A 19,176-nucleotide genomic window follows, 5' to 3' on the forward strand; every position below is an offset into this window, starting at 1 on the left:
TTTTAAAGAAGGCTACCAGAAGATTGGAAAACAGGCACTATTACTCCCTTGCTCAAAAAATACAAATATCAGAAAACTATAAGCCCAGCAGTTTAAGATTAATCATTGGCAAGCTGTTAGAGTCAATAATCAAAGAGGAAGTAACTAATCAAATATGAAAGCTGAATATAGTCAAAGTTAGTCAGTGTTTTTTGAAAGGTAAATCATGTTTGATACTTTGCTCAAATTCTTTAAGGATGTGACAGGGAGATCTGAAAGAGGTGACTATGTAGATGTAGTGTACTTAGGTATCATACAAGAGGCTGGTGCATAAATTAAGAACCTGAGTATTGGAGGAAGTGCTTTAACATAGATTGAAAGTTGGCTGTCACATTAAAACATAGAATGGGGATAAAAGGGCTCTTTTCGGACTGGAGGGATGCAATTAGTGGAGTACCCCAGGGACTGATTCTTGGTCTTTAATTATTTACATTAATTAACTTGGAGGAGAGAATGAAATGTAAGGCTTCTAAGTTTGCTGATAATATAAAAAAAGAGGAAAGAGACATTGTGATCCTACAATAGATTCAGTGATTGTGCAAGAACCTGGAATGTGAGGTTTAATGCAAGCAATGAGGGATCATGCACTGCAGTAAGAATCAAAAGGCAGATTATCTGAATGAAGAATTAAAATGAGAGAATATCAGAGAGATCAAAATATTCTTGTGCATGAATCGCAGAAAGTTTGCATGCAGTTCCAACACAGTTAAAAAGACAAACAGCACATAGAGCTTCATTGCAAGGGGTTGGAGTTTAAGAATATTGAGGTTTTATTGTGTTTGTGAGGCTATCTATGGAACACTGCGTAGTTTTGATCCACTTAGGTAGAAATGATTCACCAGCCTAACTCCTGCGATGAAAGGGCTGTCCTGTCAAGAGAGGCTAGACACTTTGCATCTGTATGCTTTTGAGCTTAGATGAGTGAAGAGTGATCTTATTAAAACATACACAATCCTAGGAAGGCTCAATAGAGTCATAGAGGGACACAGCTGCAGAATATTGCAAGTCAGTCATTTAAAACTGAGCACATAGAAATTTCTTCTCAAGAGGGTAGTAAATCTCAGAAATCCTCTTCCCATAATGATAGTGGAGGCCAGATCGTTAGAAGATGAAGGTATTTAAATATTTGAACACAGAAATTTCTTCACTCAGAGGTAGTGAATCTCTGAAATCCTTTTCCTATTATGAAAGTGAAGGCCAGATCATTAGAAACTACAGTATTTAAATATTTGAAGGATCACAGAATTAAGAGTGATGAAAAACTGGCTACTGGTGCAAGTGCTGAGATCAGCATAGGTCAGTCATTTTCAGTTTGAAAGGTGGGACAGGCTTGAATGATTTGGTGCTTATTCATGCTCCTATTTTCTTGTGTAATATTGGGATGTGGGGGAGCTGGGGGGTGGTGGTGGGTAGAAATCACAAAATAGATGAATATTTCAAAATAATTTAGAAAAATCAGCCCCAGGTATGACAGATAACTTTCCATAACGAAAAGTACAGCATTGATTTGGTAAATAAAAGCCTCAGGTATGTCTACACCTTGAGGGGTACAAATTAACATACAACAGTATGAAATACTTAGGGTTAGTTGACAACTCCATCAAAAAGAACAGGCATTGTAGGTTAGCTAAAGGGAGATCAAATAATTATTTAGAGAGTTTTTTTTGGAAAATTATAGGCTATACAAAGACTTGTTACATGCATACTTCATCCAGTACATGTCAGTCAGTTTTGGTCTCCACACACATAAACCAGTATGTCAAATATTCTAAGTATGATGAAAGAGCTATCACATTAACATGTAGATTTAATACAAGTGAAATTATTTACAGTCTAACTTTATCTTTAGCAAGGAAGAGATTGGATTCAGATAACTGGGTAGGCTCCAGGTGGTTTGAGATATTGGCTCTGGATGGCATCTTAAAAAACTCAGTGAAATGTGAAGATAAATCCTAATAATACAACTTAGTTGGCATAGAATGGAACCAGAATATACTTGGTTGACAGATTCACAATATTACTCTAAAGTAGTGCCCCACTAGTGACACTCTGCAAGGATGTCTTGGGGCTAGAAATAACTGATACCAATTAACTGGACATGCTACAAAAACTAGGACTGAAAGAATAAAATGCTGGAAATACTCACCAGACTGGAGGTATGTTTCTGGGAATTTTGACCATCTAGGATGATTTGTTTTAAGATTAGGATATTGAGGTGAAATAGGGTAGTCAAAGAGGAATTATTCTTGCTGCCTGGGACTATATAGGACTAGAACATAGAACAGTATAGCATATTATGCGCCTTTCGGCCCACAATGTTGTGCCGACCTATAAAAATGTACTCCATAATCAATATAACCCTCCCCTCCTACATAGTCCATAACCCTCTATTTTTCTTTCATCTAGGTATACATCCAAGAGCCTATTAAATGTTCCAAATGTATCAGCCTCTTACCACCACCCCCAGCTGTGCATTCCAGTCACTAATCACCCTCTGTGTAATAAAAATCTACCTTTGATATCTCCCCTAACCTTTGCTCCACTTATCTTAAAACAGGGGTTCCCAGCCTGGGGTCCACAGACCCCTCGGTTAACAGTAGAGGTGCATGGCATTAAAAAGGTTGAGAACCCCTGCCTTAAAAGGATGTCCTCTGGTATTACACATTGTCATCTGGGGAAAAGATGCTGGCTGTCCACTCTAGTTATGCCTGTTATCATGTTATACACCTCAGTCAGGTCTCTCATATCCTCTTTTGCTCCAAAGTGAAAAGCTATAGATTGCTCAACCTTTCCTCATAAGAAAATTCTCTAATCCAGGCAGCATCCTGGTAAATCTCTTCTACACCCTCTCTAAAGCTCCCATTGCCTTCCTATAATGAGGCAACCAGAACTGAAGACAATATTCCAAGTGTGGCCTAAGCAGACATATAAAGAGCTGCAACTTTACGCCATGGCTCGTCAACACAACCCCCTGACAAATGAAGGCCAACACACCATACACCACCTTAACAACCTGAGCAACTTGGCAACTTTGAGGGACTTGTGGACTTGGACCCCAAGATGCCTCTGTACCTCTGCACTGCTAAAAATCCTACCATTACTTTACACTTTTGCAGATTGAGCTGTACCTGTGACTTCTCAGCCCAACTCTGCATCCTATGTCCCATTGTAACCTACAGCAACCTTCCATACTATGCACAACACCACAACCTTTGTGCCATTGCCAAACTTACTAACCCACCCTTCCATTTCTTCATCCAAGTCACTTATAAAAATCACAAAGACCAGGAGTCTTAGAACAGATTCCTGCAGAACACGACTAATCACTGACCTCCAGCGAGAACATGTTCTATCTACTACCACCCTCTACTTTCTGTGGACCAACCAATTCCGAATCTACATTACTAAATTTCCACGGATCCTATGTCTCATTATTTTCTGGATGCCCCTACCATGGGAAAACTTTAGTAAAGTCCATATACACCACATCCACCACTCATTTGAATATAAGAAATGGGAGCAGGAGTAGGCCATCTGGCCCGTCCAGCCTGCTCTGCCATTCAATAAGATCATGGCTGATCTGACCATGGACTCATCTCCACCTACCTGCCTTTTCCCCATAACCCTTAATTCCCCTGCTATGCAAAAAACTATCCAACCTTGTCTTAAATATATTTACTGAGGTAGCCTCCACTGCTTCATTGGGCAGAGAACTCCATAGATTCATGACTTTGGGACAAAAAAAGTTTTCCAGTTACTTTAGGACAGAGAGCATTATTAAATGCTGCATTGAAATCAATCACGAATGTGAAGTCTACCCTACTGTCCTTTCCCTGTCTCAATGGGATAAACCCATCCAGAACCCCATGCATGCTCCTTAAACAACCTCCACGCTCCTGCTGTGTCCCTGAGAACATCTGCTCCAAATTTACGCTCCCAAGTTCCTGCCCAATACCCTCGCAATTAGCCCTCCTTCAATTAAATACTTTCCCATACCATCTGCTCTTATCCTTGTTATGAATATGCTAAAGGTCTTTTCCTTCTGCCCTTTTACATAGTTAAGGATTACACAGATCTGTTTAGTAGTTGCTCCATATCTAATACAAGATAGTAGTCAGTTCAATGTCATTTTCATACATTTACAATCACAATTGAACATTGACAGAACAGAGGGAAAAAAGGTTCACCTATTTTCAGATATTGTTTGATTCAGGATCTGCACTGAACAGCTAATTGAAGGAATTAATAAAACAACTAAGAAAGAGAATGGGCAAAATAAATCTATGAATCTGAAATGCTAGCACTGATACAGGTAAGCCATAAGTCAAATGGCTTCCTTTTATAATGTAATTAATCCTATACATCAGAAAAATAATAGGACCATAAAACAAGCAGTATGTAAAACATAAATGGTTTTGACTCACTACAATACCATTATATTTAAGGTGATGTTGCTATGACACCACAGATATTTAATGTCTTGGGTGCTCAGCCAACAGGAGCTTAACAGTACTGCAACAAGTTGAGGCTACCAATCCAAAACAAAAAACACTTGGATTAATATCAGGAAGTTTGACATTTGGCTCACTAGTGTGGACAACCCTTCCCTGAATCCTCTTGCCCATGCTGGTATATGAGGTGCCCATGTCAACAGTTAAGACTCTTGAAAGAAAAATCCATGGTACGTTTGAAGATGGCTGGCCCTCTCACGTAGCCTGAGCAGCATTGCTCTGTACAGGAAGAGGAATAAACTGAGCTTTTCTTCAGCAGTCTGAACGAGGAGATCATGGTTTCCCATACAAGAGAATTGCTCCTGTACAGAGATTCTAGTGACCCTAAGGTCTCATCAGCAGGCATTGGGGTCTAGACAGAGAGGAAATGGAAGGCCAAGGACACAGTGCAGATGGCTGTGTCATGTCTGAGGCACAGGAATCTGGTAGGGACAGTGACATCTGGTTAGCTTCCCTTCAACCCGCTTTGACAGGGCCCAGAGCAGGGACAGACATAAACTGGTCCAGGAAGAGGCTCAAGCAGCTATTGAGGAAGTACCTACCACCAGGATGGTAGGAATGGGACAGCAGGGAGCTTGGACAAGGTGGGAGGGTGTGCTGAAGCAGAAGATCTCCTGGTCCTACAACAGAGAGACAGAACTCCAATGCATTAAGTTCATAATCCGGGCTGTGTACGACATCCTGCCTAGTCCATCGAACCTTTTTGCTTGGGGCAAAAGTGAGGCACCATCACTGTCCTCTCTGCTCTGACAGAAGGACCCTGAAACACATCCTTAGAAACTACACAAAAGCCTTGAGAGAAGGACGCTACTGCTGGTGTCATGACCAGGTGCTGAAGGCAGTGGCAGAAAGTACCTCCTTGGCCATTAACAACAATAAGCACCTCCGCCAACCCAGAAAGCCCATAGCCTTTGTCAACAGCTCAGCCCAGATCACCAGCAGGCTTGCTCACCATGGCGTCTGACTGGCAACTGAAAGTCAATTTTGGCAAGCAATTAAAGTTCACATCGTCATCCCTGAGGCCTGACATGGCCATTCTGTCACAAATCTCCTAACAGGTGGCCACTGTGGAACAGGCAGTGCCTTGGGAATATCAAAATGAGGTGTTTGAAAGTAAGAAAGTCAAATACCAGGAGCAGGTAGAGCAACGCCAGAGACAGAGGTGGAGGGTATGATGGAAGCATACAGAGGTGGGGTGTAGAAGTTTTGTTGGCTGCTCGCTGTGCAGAATGTACTCTCTCCTTGACCTTATGGGGGCTGCAAAAAAAAAAGCCATCAGGGCTGTCACAGAGGCAGTTGTGCAAGCCTCCAGATGCCTATGGATTAAGAGGTGGACCCATGGACCAATATTGCTGGGACACGTGAGAGCCTGATCATTCCTAGCTGGGTTGCCTGAGCAAGGATGTCAGATGTTGAAAGACCCAAAACACCCAATAGCCATGGGTTACATCACTGGTCTCTCAGTGCATCTTAGGATGTATCTCAGCATCACGTAAAAGTTATTCCTACAAGCATCCAAAATCTATTATATAATGTCAAGAGACAGCTCCCACCACCACCAAATGATATCTAGATGTTTAAATCTCAGCAGTCTATCTAACTTTGGGATACAAATCAGGAATTCTGCCTTTCTGCATTGTGTTCCCACCCACCCCCATCCCTGATCAAGGAAGCCAGCTGCAAGTATAGGTTAATGGCCCCAAGACCAGCTCCCTTGCATGACCTTGTGGGGAACCTGGAAACTGGCTGGTCCGTATGCATGGGAATTTCATCTATCACTGGAACCCTGAAAATGGTTTCGTTATTAGCCAAGTAATTCCATTCACGCACATCATACAATGAATTTCTTTTCTGAGGATTGTTACCTTGTTGAGGTGCAGACACTTGTGAGTTCCTGAGATCACAAGAGCGATGCCAACTGGAGCTTAGCACCTGGTAGGGTCACCCATGGTGTTAAGGTCAAGGGGGAGGCTTCAGACAAACAGTGATCCAACCAAAACCTCAACAGTGGAGCTGGCGGAAGATGATGGCATTACAATGGCAGTAAAGGCAAAGGAAAGCTGCAAAAGTGAAGGATCGCCATTCATCTGGCATTCCATGACACTGGACCCTGACCCTGATCTGTCGAGGACAATGTTGTGACTGCCCGTGCATCAGCCTCCACACATTTAAAAAGAAGTCCTGCACAGGCGTTCTCCATTAAGTGAATAACCCCTTTGGAGAACATCATACTCGACTTGAATGATCACACACTACTACTACCACCACCACCACTATGAAATGCAGTCACACTTTATCTCAAAGATGGTGACGAATCAGCATATAAGAGGGAGATTGAAAATCTGGCTGAGTGGTGCCACAACAACCACCTCTCACTCAATGCCAGCAAGACCAAGGAGCTGATTATTGACTTCAGGAGTAGGAAACTGAAGGTCCATAAGTCAGTCCAATAGGGGGATCAAAGATAGAGTGGATCTTTAAACTTTAAACTCCTCAGTGTTATCATTTCAGAGGATCTGCCCTGCGCCCAACATGCAAGTGCAAATACGAAAAAAGCACAGCAGCACCTCTACTTCCTTATGAGTTTGCGGAGATCCAGCACGATATCTAAAACTTTGACAAACTTCTATAGATGTGTAGTGGAGAGTGTATTGACTGGCTGCATCACATCCTGGTATGGAAGCACCAGTGCCCTTGAATGAAATATCCTACAAAATAATAGTGAATACGGCCCAGTCCATCACAAGTAAAGTCCTCCCCACCACTGAGCACATCTACATGGAGCACTGTTGCCAGAAAGCAGCATCCATCATCAGACACCTCCACTACACAGGTCACGCTCTCCTCTCGCTGCTGCCATCAGGAAGGTGGTACAGGAGCCTCAGGACTCATACCACCAGGTTCTACCGCTCAATCATCAGACTCTCGAACCAGTGGGATAACTTCATTCAGCTTCACACTTCCCATCACTAAACCGTTCCCCTAACCTATGGACTAACTATCAAGGACTCTTCATCTCATGTTCTCTGTATTTATTGATTTATTATTCTCTTTTTATTTGTACAGTTCGTCATTTTTTGCACATTGATTGTTCGTCCAGCCTGTTGCATGTGGTCTTTCATTGATTCTATTACAGTTCTTGGATCTACTGAGTATGCCTGCAAGAAAATGAATCTCAAAGATTGAAAATGATGGCATATGTGTACCTTGATAATAAGTTTACTTTGAACTTTGAGAATTTCAACTTTTATAAATCTCAGGAGCAGAAAATGCAGAACCCAATAAACAATTTGCAAACTGAGCCTTACCACACTAGAAATAACACGGTCAATAAAATACTATTCACTAGTGCTAACAGAAAAACGCGGCAATAAACTGTATCAGTTCTGCACCTACATTCAAATAGAAAATGCATTTAGCACAACAAAGTATGAAATATAATCAGTTATGTTGAAGAATAAGCCATATAATCACTTAAGAAAAATGGAATAAGAGAAATACTCAGGTTTGATGAGAAGCAGGTGGGAAGTAAGTCATGTGGATAGAATGCTGGGATGTGCTGGTTGGAAGAAATGGCTTTTGCTGTGTTCTAAACTGCCAGCAATGGGCATAACTGTGTAGCAAGTTGTATTGAGGGACATGAAAAGAGAATTGAAGGAATCATGACTTATAACATTGACAATGAAACTAAAAGCATTTTAATTGCCAAACAGAATGATAAAATATTTAGCCAGAACAATATAAAGAGACTTCAACACACTGATCAAAACACACTTGAAGTGTATTTAATTTGGTTACCAAATCACAAAGAACACACACAAATATTGAAGAGTGTGCAAAGAACTAAAATGATCCTCATATAAAGTATCTCAGCAGAAGGAGGACTGAAGTTCATGCACCGTCTAGAAAAGCACCAGTTAACGGGGACACATGCCAAATTTGGCTTCATCCAGATTTTTACAAGATCAGCCAAGAAAAGTAGAACCAGAGGATATAATCTACTGAAACATTAGTTACCTTTAAAACAGAATGGAATGCTATTCTGGGAGAGTTACAGCACAAGAGCGATGACAGCTGATGGATTATTACTTGTCCTTGGCTACGAGTTCTTAATCTTAATATTGTGAAGACTACGGCAGGCACAACAAAAAAAAAATTACCTCACAAAATCCATCACTATTGGTGCTGACCCAAATTTTGTAAAGTTTTTCAGGAAAATGTGGCAATGAAAAAAAACACAAAACATTTATGCAGCTTTCCAAACTTTTGACACTTTTACAGTTTTCACAAGACAGAAAACATTGTGCGTTTTTATTTTAAAATGACAGCGTCATCACCAGGCAGGGGAGATTCATGAAGATAATCACACACAGGATTACACAACACCAACAGATACAATTCCTCTTCCTTCACCACCAGAGATGCTGAGGGTCTTCTGCAACACGACTTTTAAACAAAGTTATTTCATCCAAATGCATCATTGGAACATCCCGGATGACATCAGCAAGTCCTTCATGTAGTAGTGGGAATATGGCCACATTCAATGCTGGCCGCTCAGACTGAAATCTGGAGGGAAACATAAGGCAACATGTTAGCAGCGGCAAAGTAATATTTATCTCCTTTAAATATTTAATGGCATTGCTGATGGTGGAGATGAATCTTTAACAGGTCAGAGTACAAGGAAACGGGATTGTTTTTTACATTCTGTGGGATAATTGCCTCTCCTAAGACGTCTGGAGGGGACATTACCAGCTTCAATTTGCTACTAATCAATATAATTTTGTACTCTATGACTTCCTTCGCTATCAGAAATTTTCATGTCATTTACACACATACTAATTGTACCTTCTACCTTCAAATCTCAGTTGTTAAATATACACCCTGACCAGCAAAGGCCCCAGCACCGATCCAATGGTTAAATACTCACAGAAAGTTCAGGTTAAAAAAAAAATGGTCTTTCACAAATGTAAAGAATAGGACAAAGTCAACTAGTTTATTGTACTACACATAAAAGTGCAAGAAAAAGTTGTGAGCCCTTTGCAATTACCTGGTTTTCAGCATTAATTACTTATAATGCTGAATCTGATCTTTATCAAAGTCACAATAATAGACAAACACAATCTGCTTAAATAACACACAAATAATTGTACTTCTCATCAATACTGAGCACACCATTTAAACAATCACAGTCCAGGTTCAAAAAAGGATGTGAACCTCTGAGGTAATGCCTTCCACAAAAACTATTTGGAGGCATGTGCTCCAATCCATGAGGTGAGATTGGAGGTGTAGGTTGTAGAGGTTAAGTCAGGTTACTGACAGAGCCTGCTCTTCTCAAGAAAGATCTGTTTATGTGCACTATGCTCAATCAAAATAACCTTCAGAGGACCTTAGAAGAATTGCAGAGATGCATGAAGCTGGAAAAGGTTGCAAAAGCACTCCCAAAGACCTGAATGTTCATCAGTTTACAGTACGAGAAATTGTCTACAAATGGAGGAAATTCAGTACTGTTGCTACTCCCTCTAGGAGTGGGCGTCCTGCAAAGGTCACACCAAGAGCACAACATGCGAAGCAGGAGGTGAGAAATAACCCAAGGGTAATGACAAAAGACCTGCAGAAAACTCTGGAACTTGCTAAAGTCTCTGTTCATGTGACCACTATAAGAAAAACACTGAACAAGAGTGGTGTTCGTGGAAGGACACCACGGAGGAAACCACTGCTCTCCAAAACAAAACATTACTGCATGTCTCAAGTTTGCAAAAGATCACCTGGATGTTCCACAATGCTTCTGGGACAAAGTTGAACTTTTTGGCAGAAATGCAAACCGCAATGTTTGGAGGAAAAAAGAGCCATGCACACCAACACCAAAACCTCATCCCAACTGTGAAGCATTGTGGAAGGAGCATCACGATTTGGGGCTGCTTTGCTGCCTCAGGGCCTGGACAGCTTGCAGTCTTTGAGGGGTCAATGAATTCAAAATTGTATCAATTTACAGGAGAATGTCAGGGTAGCGGTCCATCACCTGCAGCTAAGTTATAGTTGATGATGCAACAAGACAATGATCTGAAACACAAGAGTAAATCAACAGGATGGTTTATAAAGAAGAGTATTCATGTTTTGGAATGGCCAATTCAGAGTCCAGACCTTAACCTAATTGAGATGCTGAGGCATGACCTTTAGAGGGCTGTTCATGCTAGGTACAGCATAGGCATCCGTTAATCTCATGAGACCATGGATTTGTGCCTTGGAAAGTTTCCAGGGTGCAGGTCTGGGCAAGGTTGTATGGAAGACCGGCAGTTGCCCATGCTGCAAGTCTCCCCTCTCCACGCCACCGATGTTGTCCAAGGGATGGGCATTAGGACCCATACAGCTTGGCACCAGTGTCGTCACAGAACAATGTGTGGTTAAGTGCCTTGCTCAAGGACACACACGCTGCCTCAGCCAAGGCTCGAACTAGCGACCTTCAAATCACTAGACAAATGCCTTAACCACTTGGCCACGCGCTAACAGAAATATCCCAGAAATACTGATGAACCGAAAATGAAGGAATGGTCAAATTCTTCCTTGCCATTGTGCAAGTCTGATCAGCAGCTACAGAAAACATTTGGTGGAGATTACTAATGCGAAAGGAGGTTCTACCAAATATTAAATACAAGGGCTTACACACTTTTCTTGCCTGGAGTGTGAATGATTAAGTAATGTGTTCAAAGGAATGAACACATAGGTGTTTTGCCTTGGTGGCAAAAACAGGAAAACAGATTACTATCTGAATGATGGCCGATTAGGAAAAGGGGAGGTGCAACGAGACCTGGGTGTCATTACACACCAGTCATTGAAAGTGGGCATGCAGGTACAGCAGGCGGTGAAAAAGGCGAATGGTATGCTGGCATTCATAGCAAGAGGATTCGAGTACAGGAGCAGGGAGGTACTACTGCAGTTGTACAAGGCCTTGGTGAGACCACACCTGGAGTGTTGTGCGCCGTTTTGGTCCCCTAATCTGAGGAAAGACATTCTTGCCATAGAGGGAGAACAAAGAAGGTTCACCAGATTGATTCCTGGGATGGCAGGACTTTCATATGATGAAAGACTGGATCCACTAGGCTAATACTCTCTGGAATTTAGAAGATTGAGGGGGGATTTTATTGAAACGTATAAAATCCTAAAGGGATCAGACAGGCTAGATACAGGAAGATTGTTCCCGATGTTGGGGAAGTCCAGAACGAGGGGTCACAGTTTGAGGATAAAGGGGAAGCCTTTTCGGACCGAGATGAGGAAAAACTTCTTCACACAGAGAGGGGTGAATCTGTGGAATTCTCTACCACAGGAAACAGTTGAGGCCAGTTCATTGCCTATATATAAGAGGGAGTTAGATATGGCCCTTGTGGCTAAAGGGATGAGGGGGTATGGAGAGAAGGCAGGTACAGGGTTCTGAGTTGGTTGATCAGCCATGATCATACTGAATGGTGGTGCAGGCTTGAAGGGCCGAATGGCCTACTCCTGCACCTATTTTCTATGTTTCTATGTAAAAGTGCAATTGTTTGTGTTATTAGTTTAGGCAGATTGTGTTTGTCTATTATTGTGACTTAGATGAAGATCAGACCACATTTTATGAGTAATTAATGCAGAAAACCAGGTAATTGCAAAGATTTCACAAACTTTTTCTTGCAACAGTAGATGGGATGTGGATTATTGCTTGTTTTTAATTTCCTCTGATATGCAGTTGAGCAGGCTTGTTCATTGCTGGACCAATTTAGTGGGCAATTTAGAGTCAGCCACATTGCAGTGAGTGTTAGAGGCAAGGAGAGCATATTCTCTCCCACAGAAATTACTTTGATGATGCAAATAGATTTTTTACAATGCCTATGAAAAGCCAGCACTCCAATCTTAAATTTAGATTTGGATCCAGAAGAACAATGTGTTAACACACCTTTTGGATCAGAGTTATAGTTTAAAATAAAGGTTCCTTCAAGGAAAATGCAAAATTTTAACAAGAAGCGTTAAGGAATTGTGAAAGTTTACGAACTTGAGTGGAGGAACAGAAATTGAAAGCAGTCTTTCAATGGAAAGAAAAAAAATTCTAGAGAATATGGAACCATTCATTCTAGATTCTAACTACAGGAATTATTTACAGGAACTAGATGAACTATGTGCCTTTGCTGGTCAAAGTATTGCTGCTTTTCTTTGTAGATTACATTTGAGAAAACTTTTCAATCAAGATAAGGGCTTATCTCATGAAAAGCCGACTTTTTAAAAAATCTGGATCAGTTACATATGGGGTTTGTTTTTAAGCCAGGCCAGTAGAGTTCCAAATTTTGTGCAGGGTTCTATATTTTGTTTGGCAAAGATTCTGTATTTTTCCTTCATAAAAAGAATGAGAGGTAGAAACAGTAGAAACCATAAAACATCAAACTGACAGGGATGGAAGAAGCCATAAAGCATCAAATAATTATAGAATCCAATCACATGAAATATCAAAATTATAGTTCACCTGTGGAAATACTACATTAAAAAAATACCTGCAGATGTACAAAGTATGCCCAATTTATCATAAGCAAGGCAGAGCATTATTTTCAAGCTATTTTGGAATAGAAATTCACATTTAAGACCAATTGAAACAATTTTGCAATCTGCTTTATTTTTCTGCTCTATATTAAGGCTAGTGTTTCCTTCAATACTGTATAGCAAAATTGTTTAATGGTTTTGGCATTTACTTGCAACACTGAAATTATCCATTGTTCCCATTTTAAAATCTAGGACAACATGATGATATTCTTTTTTTTGCTTCAACCAAGGGCCTGGAATCAATCAAGTATTGTTTGGCTTACAGCTCAAAGCACCTCCAACATTCCACAAGTAGGACCACTTTGGCTTTTCATTTGACATTTAAGGATGAAAAAAGACCAGAAATACTGACAGTATGTGTTGAAGCAGTATGCAAGTACTCCATAGTACATCATGCACAGCACATCTTCTTCAACAAGTCCTGACTGCATGATATGACAAGCCAACTATATTCATGTGAACTTTATATTTGGCAGTGGAGGGGCATGTGACAGGAAGCACAAACTGCAAACTCAAAGAAAGCTGGAGACCAAATGGAGAATCATTTTACTAGCTCAAATAAACAAATTAGATGGTGAGTATGTCAGCACCTGAATTCAGCTACTGAACTAATAATGTATTAACTTAATCAAAGTAAGAAATAGCGCAAACACGTTAGTCAGGCAGCATCTGTGGGGAGAGAAAAAGAATGAACATTTCAGCTCAATGAGCTTTCATCACAACATGAGTAAGCTAGAAATTTGACGAGCTTTCAGCAAAGGAGTCCTGGAAAGGTAGGATGGCAAATGGAAACACAGCAAAATCCTATCAGAAATAAGAGCAGACTTCTTAAAGGGGAAGTGGCTGTGAACCAAACAAATCCAAGAACCAACAATAAATCTTAGAATTACCAGGTCAAGTATCATCTGTGGAAGACAGAAAAAAAAAATTAACGATACAGGTCCACAATCTATCTGGCCTGCTGAGTAGCTGAAGAATTTTGACTTGATTTCAAGATTTGTAGCATCTTCAGTGCTATACTTTTTTAAAAAAAAATCCTTAATGTAATTAATGTAAACAGATATTTGCAGTTTTTAGTTTACTCTCTTTAAGTTCATGAGCCAACTTTATAGAAACATGCAAAATCCTGGCTACCTACCTAAAGGCACACATGCATTTCCAGCAAGCAGGTTAGAGACTAACAAACTGACTTTTCTGCACTAATTTTTTTTTAGACTGCAGGTGCTGGAAATCTGAAATAAAATAGTAAATGTCATAAACACAGCTGATTAGGCAGCACCAATAGAAAGAAAAACACCTAATGGTTCAAGCTGAAGACCCTTTGATAGAAACTTACCATATGTTTCAGTGCAAGTTCACAAAGTTTAGTCATTTATTTTTACCTACTGAGGTCACGGGATTCAGCCTTGATAACAAGTTTGGGTGATTTACTTTGCAGAGATTAGAATAAGACAATATCCATTAGGCAAGTATCTCACATTTACCAGACCTGCCAGGGCCATCAATAAAAAATGTCAACCAAGATATTCCATATTACCAGTTGTTTTTTTAATCTCCCTTTCACATCATGAATTTTTTTTCAACATTAACATAACTTGCACTTGCATAATACATTATCAGACAGCAAGCAGCAACTACAAGAACAATAATTAAAAACACTCTGGTCAGTAACATTCTCCAGCCACCACATGATGATTTGTTTAACAATTTTCTGGTTGTTATCTGAACTCTGAGTAAACCAAGTCTTAAGGATATTATATTTAAGATCAGAGTTACTATGCAATTTTGGGACTCTAACCTCCACCACCAGAAAGTAAAAAGAAATTCTGATTAACTGTGAAACATCAAAGTGTTAAGGAGGACAAAAACCAACATGAAGGACACCAATCTGAAGGAACTGATCGATAAAAATTTGAGTATTTATATAATAGGGTTAGACGAAAGTGTTTCATGCTTTAAAGCTTTTGTGAGAAACTGCTTTGATGTTCAAAGTTTTACTGAAAGCAGTACTCTCCATGAAAATGCCAAGCTCCACCAATCCCCAAGTTTGACCTTTCTCCTCCACTTCGAAAAGTGTGGAATGCATAGTTCCCACCTGTGCAAATTGTGGAATTTATTATAACAGAGGGGAATTACATTTATATTAACTTAAAATGAGATATTAAGGCAATTGTAATTAAGTTGCTTTTTTATTATTCCATATGTGAATCTTAAAGTCTTTGATAGCAACTGCATGTTGCTGATCAAAAGCTTTTAAAATTTGTTCAAAAGCCTCAAGGTTTTCTCAGAACCTTAGCAATTGAAGGTTTTATACAGATATCCCCTGCATAAAGGAGAAAAGAACAACTCGGCCACCTCATTTATTCCTCAGAAACTTGCAATGTTATATCAGATTGTTGTCTGTATGCAGAGGTTGGAAGTTTGAAGTCTGCTAAGAACAGGGATGTAATCTTGAACAATCTTTTTGACACCCACCAATAGGCAGGAGGTACTTTAGCATTAGGAAAGAACTGTTAGGATGGGAAACAGCTTCTCCCCAAAGGCTATAAGACTATTGAACTCCCTGCCATCACCCAGATCTCATCAAGTATGAAGCACCAGCAGTGTTATGCTGTTTACTTAAGCTTAAAATTGTATATGCATGTTATATTTTGTTAATTTATTTGTGGTATTCATTTATTTATTTTGTGTTATGTGTGTGTGTTACATGTACTGTGTTGTACACCTTGGTCCAGTGAAGTTGTTTTGCTTGGTGGTACATGTATATACAATTGAATGACAACTAAACTGAACTTGAACTTGAAAATTAACTACACAGCTACAAGTGCAATGGACCCATCAGCCTGCTGTATGGCAGTATTCCTTACGGTACAGTGCTAATTCAACTCAGAATGAGTTCAAACAGTATAAATGGCCCATTTCATTATTTAGCAACCTTTGACTAAAAGAGGTTAAAAATAGGAAATAGGAGGCGGCTATTCAGTCCTTCATTTATGTTCTGCCATTCAAGATCATGATTAACCTTTTACCTCAGCTCCAATCTCTGCACCATTTCTTTTGACTCTTTTGGTAAACACCAGCTGCCATTCTGACACCCCACCCCAGTCACAGAAATATCAACTCTACCTATCAAGCTCCATAAGAATTTTGCTTGTTTTGATAAGATCATCACATTTCTTCTAACCTCAAGTGTATGACTAGTTGGCTAAATTTCTCCTGCATGATAATCCTGCCATCTCTGGGATCTATCTGGTGAAAATTCATTGCACTCCCTCTTTTGCAAAATATAACTTTGCTTGGGTAGGGATACCAGACTTGTACACAATATTCCAGATGCTGCTTCACTGGGGTTTCTATATAACTGCAGACATCCTTCCTCTTGTACTCAAATCCTGTTGCAATGAAGACCAATATAGCAGTTGGCTTCTAAAAGTGCTTGCTGTACATTTTTGTTTATATTCAGTTGTTTACATTACAGGATAACCCAGGAAACTACAGACCAGTGAGCCTCATATCTGCAGTAGGAAATCTGTTGGACAAGATTTATGTTCACTGATTAGAAGTCAGTAGAGTTTTGGACAGGAGAGATCATCGCTCTCAAATTGATTGAGATTTTACTTGAAGTAACCAATAAGACTGATGAAGGCAGGGCAGCACAAGTTGCCTACGTGGACTTCAACAAGGATTTCAACAAAGTCTGAAAGGGACAAGAGATCCAATGCATATTGGTGTACTGGATCCAAAACCGGCTAGGTGATAGAAGGCAGAGAGAGGTAGTGAATGGATGGGTTTTTTTGACTAGATATCTATAATACATCATGTACCATAGGGAATGATGCTGGGGCCTTTGTATACGTAAATGATTGGATGAGAATATCATGGGTATGATTCGTAAGTTTATAGACAACACAAAAATTGGTGGAGTTGTAGATAATGAAGAAGGCTGTTTAAAGATACAATGGAATATCAATCAGCTGGAAAGTGGGTCAACGCAGTGACAAATCAAATTTAACCTAGACAAGTGTGACATGATCAACTTTGGGGGCTAAATTCTGTTAAACGTATCGCAAATAAATGGCAGGGGCCTTCAGAGCATTTATGTGCAGTACTTGGGGTGTATTTCATAATTCTCTGAAGGTGATGACACAGGTGGACAGGGTAGCAAAAAGGGCATTTGGTACACTTGGTTTCATAGTGATGCCATGTTGCAAATGTATCTTGGTTAACCTGCACCTAGAGTACTGTGTTCCGTTCTTGTCACTACGCTACAGGAAAGATCAGATAGCATTAGAGAATGGGCTGTACTTATAGAGAATGAATAGGCTAGATGTATTCCCACTGTAATGTAGATAACTGAGGGATAACCTTATGGAGGTTTACAAAATAATGAGGGGCACAGATAGAATCTTTTTATCAGAGCAGGAGAGTCTACAACCAAAGAGTACAGACTGAATGTGGGGTTAAATTTTTCCATACAGGGAGTGGTGAATATCTGGAACGAACAGCTAGAGGAAGTGGTGGAGAAATATTGCAATATTTAAAAGATACTTGGACAGGCACTTAGATAAAAAAATAAGTAGAGGGTTATATACCTAATGCTAGCAAACGGGATTAGTATATCTAGACATCAGTTGTTATGGAGAAGATGAAGTGTAAAGGCCTGTTTCTGTGCTATGAATTTCTATGAACGTAACACCAACACTTTCAATAAATTCTCTGCCTTTTTTAAACCAAAGTGGATGACCTCATATTTCTCAACATTGTATTTCATCTGCCATGTCCTTCTTCTTACTTCTGTACATCTCCAAAAAACATCACTGCATCCTCTCCATAGTCCACAGTGCCATCTAGCTTTGTATCATCAGCAAACCTTTTACCTTTATCCAAGTCATTAATATAGATGGTGAGCATACAGGCTCCCAGCATCAATCCCTGCAGCACCTGATAGTCACAGAAAACAGCGTCTAACCCTTCTCTGATGTCTGTCCATTTATCAATCTTCAGTCTGTGAGGATTCAGTGCAGTCCAATTTTGTTTAGTGCAAGCTGTGTTCTTTCACTTTGTCAGGGAACCATTTTAACTTTAGCTAATCTTTTTGTTTTTATTGATCCTTAAATGTTCTAGTTTGTTTTATTTTTTCCCCCACTATCCTACCCTTCTATTCTACTTCTCCCTTCTTTGTCACTGTCTTGATGATGCATTGTGGGATTCTGAGCTTTTCCCAATCCAGAGATTTATTGCTGTTTCTGGCAAAATCATACATTTTTTCCTTTCATCATTAACTATTTTTAACTCTTCTTGATTACCACAGCTGGATCACGTCCCCCAATGAATTTCTTTTGGTCGTAAGTAGGTATATTTTACTGGTAAGCTATATTTAGTAAAATATGAACTTTGTTTTATTACTGCAATACCTCTTAACCTACCGTATAGCTAGTTCATGCTTTTGTAGTTTGTTTTATTTAGATTTAAGATTGATTTCAGAATGAACTAGAATCACTTTTAATCTTTAAACAGAATTTGTAATGGTTTGCTAAAGGCCCTTTAACTATAGTCAATTAACCCTTTCTTATTACATAACACTAGATCCAAAGTAGTCTATCCTTCATTCCCTTAATATACTAATATAGATAATCATATCTTATACTGTCAATGAACTTGTGCTCTTCATATTACTGCTTATTTAGATTGGCTTGTCTATATGGAGGCACTTATTGTATTGCCTTTGTTAGAGGAAATTTTAATTTCCTGAATTATGTTTATGGCATGCATGATTGCTTGGGAGCCTATATACAACTACCAATGTCTCTTCTCTCTTGCTGTTTCTGACTTCTACCCAAAGTTGTGCCATTATTTGATTTTCTGAGCTCATTTGCTTTCTCTCTCTTTAGCTCATTTTTTAAATTTAGAAAAGTACGTGCAGAATCAGGCAAAAGAACACAGGACTCAAGAACTATGCCCCACCCATGGGTGTGCACACATCATTTAGAAGTACAAAAACAATTTCTATTTTAATCTGTGTTCAAAAAGACCGGCATTCTTTTTCTCACTTCTTCACTGCACTGAC

General features: G+C 39.7%; 1 protein-coding gene across 1 annotated transcript in view; it reads right to left on the reverse strand.

The window, feature by feature from the left end:
• Window positions 1–7,603: 7,603 nt before the first annotated feature.
• fbxl18 (F-box and leucine-rich repeat protein 18) overlaps window positions 7,604–19,176 on the reverse strand; it is a 51,623-nt gene continuing 40,050 nt past the window's right edge. Inside the window, exon 4 of the mRNA XM_072268667.1 lies at window positions 7,604–9,116. Coding sequence (XP_072124768.1) covers window positions 8,960–9,116 — 157 coding nt within the window. The 3' untranslated portion in view covers window positions 7,604–8,959. The remainder of the gene's footprint in view (window positions 9,117–19,176) is intronic.

Source organism: Mobula birostris, chromosome 9, assembly GCF_030028105.1.
Source record: "Mobula birostris isolate sMobBir1 chromosome 9, sMobBir1.hap1, whole genome shotgun sequence".
Taxonomy (NCBI): domain Eukaryota; kingdom Metazoa; phylum Chordata; class Chondrichthyes; order Myliobatiformes; family Myliobatidae; genus Mobula; species Mobula birostris.